The following is a 14995-nucleotide window of genomic DNA, read 5'->3' on the forward strand; positions in this document are numbered from 1 at the left end:
TCGTATTGAATTTGGTATTCTATGTAATCTAAGTGGTTTGAAGGAGAAACTTTGTGCTTATTCTGAATTGCCATGGTTATTACAAATACACATCACTTTATTAGCAAATATAATTGTAATGGAGAGTATATAGTGCATCATGTCTATATTTGTTCAAATCTAAAATATACTTTTGTCATGCAAAAATATGATCAACTAGAGGACTGCAAATAGTTATAATCTGTCGTGTCGAATTTCTCTAGTTTTATTTTAAAGAAAGAGGATAAGACGCGAGAAGGAGAGCACTACCTACAACATATCCTCCAACTAGGATCAAACAAAGGACGGTTTGTTTTCAATAAGGAGAGAATGATGAGAGCATAGCACGATACAATCATTGAACATAAGGGTGAGCTCATTCTTACGTTGGCGGAATGATATAAGAATTGGATGCTACCTAATGACGTTACTGTCAATATGCCTAGGAACAATGATGAGGATGAGGATGTGAACTTGGGAAAACACTTTCAATATCTTCTATAACAAATGGGGCATGGATACACCATGCTCGAGACCCATCTTAGGATGCATGAACACCAAAGCACAACATTCAGTTCGCCGATAGCTGATAATACTTGATTGGAAAGATCATAACTCCTGCATCTAGAGTGCGATCGAGGTCCATGAATACATGATGTCCCATATCAATATCACGTCGGCGAGACCTTCAAATCATCATGACAAGCTGTTACTACTTCTATCAGGTGCTATGACTTCATTGCGGGCCTGTTAATCACCATTGAGACCCTGGTCCAAGTGGGAGCATGTCTCAACCATGTGATGAACAACCCATTCTACGGTAAAACTAGAGATCAGTACAACCATAGCCTAGAGTAGCGATGACTGTTTAGTCCAGCTGATCAGAGCCAATGCTCGTGACTCGCGAGAGAACATGTTTGACATTTGTCGCTCTGAGGTCTCCTACGGGCTACGGTCCACAGAGCAGATTTTTATTTCCATGTCGGATTTTGGATTATGCATGGGATTATTACAACGAGGATCGTTGATTTTAATAAGAGTGTTTGAATCTCTAGATTATTGTTCGTTGAAGTGAAAAATACCTATTATAATCACAAAAAAGTAGGTTTCACCTAGATTATAGGATGGATTATTGTAGTCTGATCCACCCTATGACCCAGTCAGTTTGAATTAGAATTAGATTATCTTATAATCGCAACGCAATGGATCCAAATATGTCCTTATTCGACCTGTATTATCGAATTCCAAGTGTTCGTTTGTCTCTCCATCTCCAGCAACCAACCCTGATTCATCCGAGTTGCAGGGTATCCAAATTCTATAAAACCCGCGAATATATTAGTAACCCTTTTGCAGATTTTATTTGTGTTGTCTTCCTTGCGCTCCCGTAGCCCCCCGTGCTCCCTGTCGCCCCAGCACCGCAGCCGCCGAGCCAAGCGACTCGCCGAAAGAAACTGCAAATTCAATACGACTAATCTCGCCGCCGCCGCCGCCGCCGGATTCTTCATCCACAGGGGCAGGATTCTTCATCCCCGCGCAGATATTTTCCTCCTTTGATTGATTTTCTTATTAGAGAGTTTAATCCGAGGCGCTCGTCTTGTCTTGTGGTGGGGTGCGCCCTAAGACCTAGCCCGGAAGGGGTTTAATCTAGCTATAGGGTTCTTCCCGCCGCGGCTCGTCACCATTGGCGGCCTCGCCGCCGGCCGGCAACCGACGGTAGGCCGGCCGTGCCCTCATCCTCTTCCCAATCACCGGGAGGCGTCGCCCCTCATCGTCCCCTGGACGGATTCGTTTGCTTCTTGGTGGTGCCCTGCTAATGCAATCGAGGAGTAATCTCATCTAGTCGAGTCTTTCCATCCCCGGTTTAGGTTCTTCCTCTCAAGCGCGCACAAGCAATCCACCCAGGTGCGGGCGGGTGCAGTTTTTCTTCCCCGGCAATTTTGGGTTCAACTGAACCCCCCCATGCCCTACGGGAGGTCCACCCCTGGCCCGGCCTCTCAACCGTTGCTGGTGGGTGGACGTTGAGTGGTGCCTGCAGGCTGCAGCCATGGAGCAGGACACACCCATGTTGAAGCCGGGATGGATGCAGCATGACAAGGCAGCAGGCGCTGCCAACATCTGGGCTACAGCTTCCTCCCACTCAGGTAAACTCCACTAGCCTTGCGAATTTTGAGTCTATTGTTGTCAGCTAGCTGTGGCTGCTGTGCTATAGATGTAATGTAATGCAATTGTAATGCCACACTAGGATTGGTAGGTTCTAAACTTCATAGTATAATTGGGGTAACCGAATAACGCTTGTGAAAACTGAAAAATGATGCTTTTGGTTTGTTCTTGTGCTTCGCATGCATTAATCGTCAAAAGTGCTATATTTATAGGAATAGTGCTTTGTTTGTATATGTACTTAATCTTGCTGCCGTGACTGCAATTTAGAGGCAGTTTCTAGATGTGGGCTCTTGATGATGGAAATGTAGATAGTGTTGTACTGGGAGATGGTTTCTTGGATGGACAAGATGGTTGAGATGGAGCAACTATGGGAGTTGTTCAGGAATTTGTGTCTTTCTTACTAATGAAGCTGGTTCCAAGGAAACACTAAACAAACATATTGTAGTTTGCATTGGTCTTTTTAGTGTGAATTGAGACTGTGTTGAGTACGATTTATATAATTGCTAACACTGTTGTCGGGAAAATGCATATACTTGTTACGCGCATAAAACAAGGGAGGTGTTAATGCTTTAGTATATGACGTGTATTTTTTACCTTCCGATTATTACACGTCTCTCTAATTGGAGCACTACTACCAGTCAGCATTTAATACATTTTCTTGTGGGAAAAGGATGAGTAGGAAACAATATATATATATATATATATATATATATATATATATATATATATATATATATATATATATATATATATATATATGCAATGTTATAACTAAAATGGCATTTGAGTTTGACGGAAAGTTATGTCGTACTTTAAACTAGTTCTTTTGGCTTCTGGAAGAAAAATGCACTGTATTGGCTGATTAATTAGTTCTGTTACTTAGGTCATGTTTAAAACTAAATGCATTGTTGCATTGTTGTGTGTTTGTTCCGTACTATGTTGATTTGTTCATAGTATCACTTGAATTTTTCATTTGTTCTTTTGTACAGGTTTGACTTTGTATTTTGACCATTTTATGAACTCCTTCTATAATGACGTTATGTGATTGTTAGGTTTTTTTTTTTTACTTTTGAGTTTTCTACTGCTTTGTTTTATTCGTTCATCAAAGTGACATTACAGTGAATGTTTATCAAAGTGTCCTACATGTTAATCAACTATAAGCACCGTTTTGTTTTTGTGTTGCAAAACTGTTATTTAATACCAATAACAAGTATTTTTCTTGGATGCTATAGATTATCAAGCTGCAGGTGGTTCATTGAGAAACCATTCATCTGGACATTACCATGACCATGGTTCCCAGCAATCATCATCAGGGAGAAGTTCAGGCTCGAATGGATCTCGCCGGCCTGACCGGGATGGAATGGGGAAGTCAAGGGACTATTTCAATTTCAGAAAGTTCAAGGACAGGGATCGGCAGAGGGACTTTGATTCCCGTGATTGGGAGAGTAGGTCGGCTGCTGCAGTTCGTGATGATTTCAAGTCCTTTAGCACATGCAAATCTGAAAGGGATAGGATGAATCGTACCTGCTCGAAGGCAGACACATGGAACAAAGGCAGTGGTAGCACCTCTAGAAATAATGCAGTTAGTTCCTCTAGAAGCAATGACAAAAGCAGTACTGTTGCTAGTACTGGAACTGTTAACTCTGTTAGAAATGCAGCTTTGGGGACCTCCATAAGCAATGCTTCTGTCCGGACCTCAGTAAGCAATACTTCTATTAGTAATGCTGTAAGCAATGCCAGCAATGCTGCTAGCATAACCTTTGAACGGGAATTTCCGCAGCTTAGTTCAGAGGACAAAAATGGAAGGCAAAGCATAAGCAAAGTCTCATCTCCCGGTATCAGCACCGCAATTCAGAATGTACCTATGATATCTCCTGATGGCTGGAGCTCCATGCTAGCAGATCTTCCTTTATTAAGTGATCCGAAGAAAAGTCTAGCCACTTCTTCTCTATTGCACATTGCTCCTAGTAAACAGACTGAAGTGGTGCCAAACAGTGGGACTGCATTAAGCATGGCAGAGACAGTGATGCAAGCTCCTGTAAGAATTTCCATTAGGCCTCAGGTAACTAGTGAACCACTGAGATAATGCTTGCAGTGTGCTTTTCATTAGACATTGACCATTCAAAATTTGGCTTTAGTTTATGATTGTACCTTTTCCATTGTAGTTATCAACTGAGGCTCAGAAAATTGAAGAAAGAACCTTGAAGCAGCTTACTCTAAGACCTATTACACCTCCAGCAAGCAAATCTTCGGTAAGTTCCTAATATAATTCCAACAAACGTGAATAATATTGTTTAGAAGTATCTACGCCTTCCATCAGAATATGAGCATGCAGCCTTTTGGACATATGATAATATATTAGATTGGGCGACACATAAAAAGGAAACAATTGATTCTGGAGTTACACTTAATAATTTTTCACCAAAAAGGAAATGGGAGGTAGAAGAAACTTGATATAATGAAAATATTTTACTGACATACTCAAAATTTACATTCCATTACTTTTCATCTAGTATTCCACATGTTTGCTACTAGCTTTTTTTTGAGAACATATTTGCTACTAGCTGATAAGCTGAACATTGCACAAAGTGCTGATGCTTTCAGAGATTACTTATCGTTACACCTTAAATAGCTTCGCATCAGTATGGAGATGCCTTAGTTGTTGAGGTTGAATATTGCTAATCGACATATTTACTTAAGTATTGTGTATGTTTTGATGCATAATGATAACATTATTGTCAATCAATCTAAATCCTTACATTGGGGTGACTGAATGATAGCCCTGTTGTAGCTATGGTTGTTTGGACTAGTTTATGCCTTTATGAGGGCCATGGGGGCACATGGTTTCCTTCCTACTGCAAACAATCAATGTGTAATTGCTGATAAAGAAAACTACATTTACATGCCATAAGTACTGATTCTTGACTTAAAGTTTCGTTGAAGCTAGTATGATATCATACATATGTACATGAAAAAGTTTAGTCTTATGCCTGTTTAAATCAACCTTTTTTGTTAGTTATAATTGTGATGTGGATTGTTCTTACATATCCTCGTTGAATCGTTGAAGGAAAAATTACAAAAATTACTCGAACTTGGAAGTCTTAAGCAGTTCTGGTTTTTGCTTGTCCACATTATGTTTTCTACTTAGTGAGTTTCTGTAGTGCTGAATTAGTATACATGCTTAACTAATTGTTTTCAATAATTGTCCAGGCTCTTAGTTCTTTGAAAACAAAAGGTACAAGGCTTGGAGATCCTACTGGTCCTAGTAAGACCTCACAACTATTAAAAATACAGTCAGCCAACGGTTCTACTAGAGCTCCAGTTAAAGCAGATGTTTCAAAACTCTCTCAGCCAGGAAGCTACCAAGTTCTCAGTCGAGAGCAAAATGGCACTGCACACACCACCAAAGACTGCCCTGTGAAACCTGTGAGTCCTCCAACTCCTTTGGTTTCAATGGAAACACAGAAAAAACCAGTGGTGAGCCAAAAGTTGAAGTTTGGCACCAATGAGCACCCTCTGCCCCTGCAAGGTCCATCTCGTGATAGAAAGTCAAATGCAAGAGACAAGGTTAGATTCTTTGAGATGCTACGGACCAAGGCTTCAAATGGTTCAAGCACAGTTGATGTGAAGCAGGATTCTTCTCTTAATATTGGAAATGATTTCTCCTTGTTCCATTCTGAGATGAAATGCACGGGGCACGGGAAGTGTTTCTGTGAAGAAGCAAATTCTTCCGAAGGGTCTCAGAGGCACCTATCTGATACCGAGGAGCACATTCCATCCTTGAAAAGTGTTGTGGGCAGGATGCCTCAGCAGCCTCTAGTTGAAAGCAGAGAAGCTGACTCATCATCTGAACCTGCTGACACAGGCGATGAAGGATTTCAGTCGTCCCTATTGGGCAGCACAGAAGGCAGTTTGTCCTCAACACCTGCAGATTCGGATGATGGGTGGAATAGATCCCAATCTGGCAATGAGGAAGCAAGTTCATTATCAGAGGATACTGAACCAGATGATGAGTACCATCCAGCTCACATTTCTCCAGAAGATAAGCGTTTCATGATGTTGCTTGGTTGGAAAGAAGATGAAATAGTGCAAGTGGCACCTTTGGATTTCGACGAGATTGCAGACACTGTAAGCCATTCATCTGCATCCTTAATTTCCCAGCGGTCAGGTGTTTCAGTTTTTCCAGTGGTTACTGGTTCATTTTTACCATTTCCACCACCTTCTCTGATATCAATTCCAATCCTTTGTAGGTAAAGGGCTGTGAGGAACTCAAGAAGAAGCTTCAGTCTATGGAGTCCAATGAAGATATCAAGAGTATTCTTCTCCATATTGAGCTGCAGCAGCACAAGAGTACAGGGAACTAATGCCAATGGGAACACCAGGCTGGCCATGTAGAGACTGATAATATAGATGTTGATCATTTTTGGCATGAGTTTTTGTCTTGGATCCTTAACAAGGCGATATTTTTTCCCTCTATTGCCACATATCCAACAGTTAGAGATTTAGTGCTCACAGATAGTTCTGACAGGTTTTTTGCACACTGAAAGGAGCTTGGGGTTTCCCCGTGTAAGTCCCTATCTTGGAATCACATGGCCGTGCTGCCCTCTGAAAGAATAGGCAATGTTCTCACATGCCATTATTTGCTATTAAAAACATATTGGGTTTTGACATGAAAAGGCGCCTCATCAAAAGGTTAATTCATGCAAAGGCGTCTCAAAAGGTTAATCCAGATTATATGTTGATTTGTGATTCTTTTGCACGAGGAAGTGAGACGGTCTTCTGAGTTGATGTGAAAGTTTTTTTTTAGGGATGTGAAAGTTCCTTGCAAGGGCATTGTTTGAAATGAAGGAATAGAAAAAAGAGGGGCATGTTTAGAACAAAGAAATAGAAAACAGAGGAATGGATTAAAACGTAGGAATAAGAGAGCCGGTTTGGAACGAAAGGAAGGAATGGATGAAAATGGATATAAAGGGGTGATTAAAACGTAGGAATAAGAGGAGAGCTGGTTTGGAACAAAAGGGAACAAAGAAAGTGATGAGAGTGGATATAAATGGGTGTTTGCCTATCACAAGAATCAAAACACATAAGTTAACAAAACCCCATTATTGCTTAATGATACTCCCTCCGTCCCAAACTATAAATCGCTTTGACTTTTTTGGTACATCTATTTTACTATGCATCTAGATAAATAATATGTCTAGATACATAATAAAGTGGATGAACTAAAAAAAGTCAAAGCGACTTATAATTTGGAACGGAGGGAGTATTAATTAACCTCATTATTTTCCTTCCTATCCAACGCCATTGTTGCAATGGTAATGCTGGCATCCGTTCGCCCGGACGGTGCCGATGGTGGGCCGCAACGCAGTCCAACAACCGCATCTTATCTGTTCATCCAACCGTTCTAAAAAAAGAAGAAAAAACTCACCTCACCGCAGTGTCGTGCAGCTCTTTGCGATGGCGCTCCGCCGCGCTGCCTCGGCGACAGTGCTCTCCACCGCGCCTCTGCTCCGTCGGCCGACATCTCCTCAATGCCGGAGCACGGCAGCCCGTCTTCCTCCCTCTCCACCATGCTTCTCGCCCGTCGTGGGCTTTTCGGTGCACGGACCTGCCGTAGCCTTCTCCACAGGACCTGCCGCGGCCTTCTCCATGGGAGCAGCGAGCTCCGCGCCACCAAGCTCTACAACGATGAACTTCACGCGTTGACGAACCTCTGTTCCCAAGCAACAAGGAGATGTTGCGCTGAAAGCACATGTTGCAAACGTATGTTTCAAGTGTTTCAAATGTTTCAGATGTGTGTTGCAAGTGTTTCATATGGATGTTGTAAAAGTAGATCGGGATGTTGCATATGCTGCAGGTGTTTCATATGGATGTTGCAAAAATAGATTGGGATGTTGCATATGTTGCAAGCGTTTCATAGGCATGTTGCAAGCGTTTGTTCAAAGTGTTTCATCTGTTTCAGACGCATGTTGCAAGCGTTTTGATCCAGATGTTAATTGCATATGTTTCATACATATGTTGCAAGAGTATGTTCCAAATATTTCAGTTGTTTTATTCTTACGTTGCAGCAAGTATTTTTATGTTGCAAGTGTTTTTATCTGGATGTTGCATATGTTTCACACATATGTTGCAAGTGTCTGTTCTAAATGTTTCATCTGTCTCAAACTTATATTGCATTCAAATGTTTCATATTACAAGTGTTTTGTGCTCCAGAGGTATGTTCAGAGAGTTATGGGGCACGGCCCAGGCACTAGGGGAAGGGGCGCAACAAGCTGAGGGCCGACAGATGGGGCACACGACGCGCCTAGGGGTCCTGCGGACGGGACGGGGCGTGCTCGTGCTCATCCAAGCTCCCAGGTCCCGCCTACACAGAGAGAGGACGAGGTCAGAGGGAATAAGTGGCAGGCGCAACTAGGGTATGTGTGCGGACAGGAGCAGGGCGAGGCAGACCCGGTCGTGCGCATGCAACAACGATACGGCGCAGCGGCAGGCGCAGGCTGGGACAGCATCATACACAGGCATCCGGACACACTCATCTACTCCGGACGTCCGGGCACAAGCAAGTCCCTTGTTGCAAAGTCTAAACTAACAATCTACTGAAGCACACAACATTCCCCATGGCAGCAGCAGAATGTGTGAAAGGAACTCGCAAAAGAATGTCAAAATTTGCATAAAACAATGTCCTCTACATTACATGATCTCTGCTTCCATACGCATCAGCTAAGAAACTCTCCCCCTACATGTAAGATCAGTAACATCAGTTGCAACCCTACTTTGGAGTTCCTCCACCACCGAAAGTCACGAACAGTGACAGATCAAAATTACGTGTTGCAGAATTTTTCCAATCCAAAGTTACCATTGGCAACATCCTGTTTTCTGCAGTTTCTGATCATATTCCACGGGGCATGACCTTTGGGTTTTGTCAAGTTTACTTGAGGAGTTGCCTATGCAGGTGTCCACCACGAGGGCTTACCAAGTATGCTACATATTTACGGGCAAAGGAGGTTATGTGCTAGATAAGAGCGCTCCAAACTGCTGAATCCCCTTCACCGCAGCGAGCATGTACATCTTTGATCCTCTCAACAGACTTGCATATGCCACTGCAGCTCCAATCGAAAGATGCTACACAGACATTGCCAGCTTGCCCTTTCCACTCACAATCTGTGGGAGAACGTATTCACAATCAGGAGAAAGTAGAGACGGCAAACATGTAAAGGAGACATTGTTGAATACTCTACAGCAAAACAGACCTGGTGGAGTTCCACAGCACATGTTCCTTTCATCAATGTGATTAACTTCCAAACCAATGAACCATGATCCAAGTGACACGTCTTCATTTGCATATTTGTGCAGGATAGGCCTGAGAAATATCACTTGCATCATTAGTTTTCCTTTAGACGAACAGACACCCTTTTGTATGTCATGAACATTAATTAAACATACTGATTGATTGAAATATAAGTCGCAAGATCTTTCGAAACGGCATATATCTGCCCCGTAGCATGACGGAAGTATTTATTTCCTTCCTCCCCAAATTTCCAGTACTCAGGTTCATGGTACTTCACATTCCTATATGAATAGAGCAGGTTCAAGCAGGCCTCTATTAGTGCTTTAAATCTAGCATTTGAATTCATGTTGTAACAGTGTAGTAAGTAAACATTACTTATCAGCAAGAACTGGGCCTGACTTCATGCAGCCAATATAAGTTCTTGGTTTCGTTTTATGCCGAGCAAGGGTAGTGGCAAGCATTCCTGTTTGGTCATATGCATGCACCAGTAAACAAAACTGAGTCAAAAGAATTTCAAGAGGAAGTAATTGTGTCTAAGGAAGAGACAAGCACCTAAGTTTACATGCACATCATCATCAACCTTGACGTAGAAGTCAGCATCCCAGATGCCAACAGCAGTAGAGAAGAATATTTTTGTCTTAGCTGAGAGTTCATGATATCCCTCAACATGGTCCTGTGTCATTAAATAAACAACATGTAGTAAAAAGGTCAGGGCTAGTGCCGGAAAAGTAGTTGAATTCACAAGTTATTGAAGAATACTAACTACATCCTCACCAGCCTAAGAAAGTCATGATGCTGAGCGTCCTCTGAATCTATAGCTTTGTCTAGTATACTGTTGGATGTAGCACTGTGCAACAAACAAAACAGGCAGTTTTTATATCCAAATTTTAAAAGGTAACAGTATAAAATAAATGTCTGCAGGGACCTATGCAAGAGACAATGAATTATGACAGACTAGAATGAAGATTGGAGATTTTTTTATCATGGCTGGAGGAAGAACCAGAGACATAAGTTGGCTTAATACAGTAACAAGTAAACTCAGGGATTTGAGGCGCTTTGCAGATTAATGCTCTGCAAGACTAGGTACTTCTGAGAACCACAGGGCTACATCCTATGATGTCTTGCAGTTCTTTAGAAATTAGAGCGACATTATTTTTATGCTGTAATATTGCCAGTACATTGTTCAGTATATCAACATGGACGAATCATGCGTCTGAATCACAATTATTCATATCTGTGGTAGTCTGGTAATAAAGAAAAGTACCGGGAGTTATTTCATTCTATAATGGAACACGAAAACTGTCCAGTTGAAATTATTACAAGTGCATGGAAGACAAAATACAATGCACTCAGTAACAAAAAATAACAAAATGTGCTAGGAATACAAGGACAATCTGTTTACCTGTGCCCGATAGTGAAGCGGATAACTATTCCCTTCTGCTCTTCTAATTGTTGCAGCTTTTCTCCTAATAAAAAGAAGAGAACTTTACTAAAAAAAATTTGTTGACTGTGATATCCACAGGAATTAAACAACTCTTCTCCATAGCTTACAAGATGCCACAAAACCATAACACCCTCGCCCCTCTTTGTTTTCTATGGAAGGATGGCAAAGTAGAAGTATAGCTTATGTCACGTGTTAAGCTAGTCCAAGCATAATCTTACATTGGCTGTAATAATCAAACTGGTGTGTCTTGATTTCGATTAGAGATCACTAGGAACTGACAATTTAATCATTGCGCAAATCTAATAGACATGCCCATACTATTATTTGTTCAAACTACTATAAGACCAACTACACACCTTGAGGCATCCATGTCTCCCGGACAGAATCACGACGCTTGCGACTGCTGAATGCAGTGTTAACTCCAATGACAACAAATGCCTTTTTCCTTGGTTGGCTAGTTTCAGAGGTAACTGGTGAACCACTAGATCGGAGCAGCTCAAGTGTGCTCCGCTTTGCTGCAAGCTCCATCTGCAGCGTTGAGATGGACTTATCCAATGATCTAACACCATAAACAAATTTCAAGGAAAAGTCTTCAGATACAAAAACTCAAATACAGTTGCACGGTTAAGTTGAACCCCATATGAAGTTGAAGGAACTCACTGTATGGCTTCATGGGTCTTGGTTACCTCTCCCATTATATCCTTGTCTTCCCCATGCTTCTGCATCCAAAGTTATATTAGAGATTTTCGGTCAAAAACCAAGTAATAATAATTCATGGGAAATCAAACAGGTTGAAACAGAACCCACCCTCTTTGTGTTGCAATCCTCTGATACAAGTTGGAGCTCTTGCTCTTGCCTCCGGCGTTGAGACATGATATGGTTACTGGTATCCGGTGCTGACCAGAACCTGTAAAACCATCCATAATGATCTCTCATGGAAAATAGAAAAACATAAAAAGGAACTTTTATATTCAATTTCAAAATGTGTCAAAAATTGAACTTTTGGAATCAAGAAACCAAAATTATCCTTATATTACGATGGGGCTCATGTCAATGTATCTACTTCTCAAGATAGTCAGTGAATTCATTAGATGCTATATTTAGGTCTTGACTCCAAATAAATCTTTATCTCAAGTTTCTATCCAGATATAATATGGGCAGCAGTAACTATTTTTCACGTAAAGCATAAAAAGTTAGTTTTTGAAGAGTAAAATTTGATCTTGAATCCAAATCAATCCTTGGCCCATGTTTATATTCAAATACAATACGCCCACCACTACTTCTTTTTCAAGTAAAGTATACAAGTTGGCTTTAAATATTAATTTTCTACTTGCGAAGGCTGGAGAGCTACATTAAATCAACTGCAGTGCCTTAAGGACACTCAGGTACTTCCTCTGCTCACAAATATAAGTCCATCTAGGGGTCCTAGGTCAAACATATCTCATTCTGACTAAACAATATCTACAAAAATATATCATCTAAAATGAAAATAGCTAAATAGTATGGAAGCATTTATCATGATGATTAATAGATCCGGTAATGTCAAATTTGTGATGCCAATCTATATAAATTTTAGATATTCGTGGCCAAAGTTTAAAAAGTTTGAGTTCGGACAAAACTACATGAACTTAGGGTATGTTTGGATACACATGGCTAGTTACTAGTTGGGCTAAAAATTAGCTCAAATTAGCTACGGTTGGCTAGCTAGTTAGGTAACAACTAGTTGAAGACTTGGCTAAAAAATTAGCCCACCTATTAGCCCTCTTTGTTTGGATGCACTAGAGCTAATTTGAGCTAAAATTAGCTAGCTAACAATTAGCCCATGGTATCCAAACATGCTCTTATATTTACATCGATGTTGTTCCGAACACAAAGCTTTAATAAATGAAAATAAATCCCCTGTTCGACAGCAAGTAGGAAGACCAAAAGAGAACAAAATCACTGTTTCGGTTTGAGAAACATACTCAGTTCTAAGGATGAAAACGGTCGAACTCGGTCGAAAAACTCCTCAACCGTTTTCTACTTTTACATTTGAAATACGAAAGCGAAAGCGAAAGCGGACAAGCCGGACACGAAAACGAACACGAACTTACGGAATATCTAGAATTTCGAAAACGAACCAATTCGAGCGGAATTATGTCGAACACGGTCGGTATGCGAAAATTCAATACGAAATACCGACCCACAGTGCATAGCATTAAACAAGTGTACGACCAAATACATAACAAGTTCACAACTAACAAGTGCATGATCTAGTTCAAGTGCATAGCATTAAACAAGTGCACGACCAGATACATAATAAGAGAGATGAGGCTGGACGCCGTCTATAAGAGAGGGCAGCTAGCCACCGGTAGAAAGAACACAACTACGTGGTGAGCAGCCTGTAATTGGGCTGTATGACCTATGCTGTTGGCCAAATTCGGTTTAAACCGAATTTTGAATTCGGAATATTTCAAATTAAAAGTAGGAAAGTAGAAAACGGTCGAAAAATGTGTAAACCGTTTTCTACTTTTACATTTGAAATACGAAACATCTCAAATGCGAAAGCGAAAACGGTAAAGTCGGACAAGAAAATACGGATTCGGTCGGATTAAATATAGAAAACGATGCGGTTCGGTTCGGGATATTTCCGTTCCGTTTTCATCCTTACTCAGTTCACTATCGGCGGTCAAAATCATCCCCAAAATGCAATCTTTAACAGAAACAAAGTATAGTAAAACATGCAGATTTGACAACAATGACACTGTTCTACGAATGGAGGCGTTTTGCTGGTGATCCGAGCTTGCTGTTTGCTAGAACAAAGCTCAGCTTAGTTGCTTTGTCGATTTTTGCTACAAAACTTTTGCCCCAATTCACGTTTTCGTAAGATTTCAGACAAGTTTGATGAAACCCCGTTCAGAAAACATAGTAAAATCCATCCTTGCTTCCATTCTTGGCCGAATGAATTTTAGTATTATCAGCAGTAAGCACCACCAAACCACGCACGCAGCCATGAGCAGGTACAGGTACAGGAAGATACCTACACCAGTCGACATAAAAACGCGATCTCCCATTCTGAGAATAAAAAAAAAATCTACCAACCCAGATCGCCATGAGCTCCAAGAAGAAAAGACCAGAGCAAAAAAGTGTAATAATAAGAAAAGAAAAGTACGCTCAAAATCCAACCTCCCTCTAAACAAATCTCAAGACGCCATTGGCCGAGCCAAGAGTTTATTCGAAGTTCAAATCTGAAACGCGACAAGGGCCTTAAAAATCAATCTTTTCAATGCACAGCCGCCATTACCCCAGCTGAGGAACCCCCAAGAACCCCAAGCGCAAAGGAAGCGCAGGGCGGGATCCAAAGCTTTCGGCGGAAGAAGAGGTAGTAGTAGAGAGAGGGAGAGGGAGAGACCCACCGGTCGGTGTAGAGCATGCCGAGGCCGAAGCTGAATGCGCAGAGCACCAGCACCCTCCACCTAGCGGAGGACCTCCGGTCCATCGCCCCGCCTTTCCCCTTCATCGCCTCCCTCCGGCGACGCTCCGAATCTTGGCCGGCCTCGGATGGCGAAACAAACCTGAACTCAAGTAGGCACAGCTCCGCTCCGGAGCAGCTCAGCAAAGACGAGGACGAGCACCTCCGTGGATTTCGGCCAAACACGCACGGAGATTTGGAGGTTAGGCAGCGTCGGAGGCAGGCGTCAGAGAAGGCGGCGGTCACCGAGGCGGTGAGCCGACCGGGCCTGGCTAGTGCCTTGGTGGGGAGGACCGGAGGAGGAGGAAACTGGCCGGCTGAAACTCTGCAATGGAGCGCGTGATGCCCCCACACTTTGTTGCCTTCCTCTTCCAACTTTTGAAAGCATTTTATCTTTTCTTTTTCTTCACTCTTTTTATTATACATAACTACCTAGTAGTACTACACAATACGGTAATTTTGTCTGACGGGTGGCCTGACGTGTAAGGTGAGTTGGGGGCAAACACTATAGTGCCGTTCGGCTGGTCACGAAAGATGCTTATTCGACTTTTTTTTTTTTTTTCAGTCAGAATAGTTTTAGAACAATATTTTTTAGTCAAATTCAGCCCAACGAATGGGGCCACATGTCTAGGAG

At 41.8% G+C, this 14995-nt stretch overlaps 2 protein-coding genes across 3 annotated transcripts; one reads left to right on the plus strand and one right to left on the minus strand.

Annotated features, from left to right (window-relative positions):
* Nucleotides 1–1298: 1298 nt before the first annotated feature.
* Nucleotides 1299–6885, plus strand: LOC136467189 (uncharacterized). 2 transcript variants are annotated; one of them, XM_066465784.1, is made up of 6 exons: nt 1299–2159; nt 3411–3877; nt 3959–4240; nt 4344–4430; nt 5389–6306; nt 6429–6885. In XM_066465784.1, exons 1-6 carry the CDS (start codon nt 2063–2065, stop codon nt 6540–6542), a joined length of 1965 nt encoding a protein of 654 aa, XP_066321881.1. In that variant the 5' UTR covers nt 1299–2062; the 3' UTR covers nt 6543–6885. The 2 variants fall into 2 exon arrangements, with proteins under 2 accessions (XP_066321881.1, XP_066321880.1); XM_066465783.1 differs by having other exon boundaries at nt 1300–2159; nt 3411–4240.
* A 1856-nt stretch (nt 6886–8741) lies between these two features.
* Nucleotides 8742–14705, minus strand: LOC136467190 (beta-1,3-galactosyltransferase 7-like). Its single transcript, XM_066465785.1, has 11 exons — nt 14306–14705; nt 11718–11817; nt 11571–11629; nt 11267–11469; nt 10869–10932; nt 10241–10313; nt 10019–10139; nt 9842–9929; nt 9622–9747; nt 9429–9538; nt 8742–9339 (listed from the first exon to the last, which is right to left on the minus strand). Exons 1-11 carry the CDS (start codon nt 14407–14409, stop codon nt 9191–9193), a joined length of 1197 nt encoding a protein of 398 aa, XP_066321882.1. The 5' UTR covers nt 14410–14705; the 3' UTR covers nt 8742–9190.
* Between the last annotated feature and the right edge of the window lie 290 nt (nt 14706–14995).

Source organism: Miscanthus floridulus, chromosome 7 (assembly GCF_019320115.1).
Source record: "Miscanthus floridulus cultivar M001 chromosome 7, ASM1932011v1, whole genome shotgun sequence".
Classification (NCBI taxonomy): Eukaryota; Viridiplantae; Streptophyta; class Magnoliopsida; order Poales; family Poaceae; genus Miscanthus; species Miscanthus floridulus.

Excerpts from the sequence above, each read along its gene's own strand:
- LOC136467189 (XM_066465783.1), top strand. The coding sequence starts at position 2,063 with ATGGAGCAGGACACACCCATGTTGAAGCCGGGATGGATGCAGCATGAC. Across the intron at positions 2,160-3,410 it reads TACAGCTTCCTCCCACTCAG|ATTATCAAGCTGCAGGTGGT; the intron begins GTAAACTCCACT and ends TGGATGCTATAG. Across the intron at positions 4,241-4,343 it reads GAATTTCCATTAGGCCTCAG|TTATCAACTGAGGCTCAGAA; the intron begins GTAACTAGTGAA and ends TTTCCATTGTAG.
- LOC136467190 (XM_066465785.1), bottom strand. The coding sequence starts at position 14,409 with ATGAAGGGGAAAGGCGGGGCGATGGACCGGAGGTCCTCCGCTAGGTGG. Across the intron at positions 11,818-14,305 it reads GGCATGCTCTACACCGACCG|GTTCTGGTCAGCACCGGATA; the intron begins GTGGGTCTCTCC and ends ATGGTTTTACAG. Across the intron at positions 9,748-9,841 it reads GGCCCAGTTCTTGCTGATAA|GAATGTGAAGTACCATGAAC; the intron begins GTAATGTTTACT and ends CTATTCATATAG.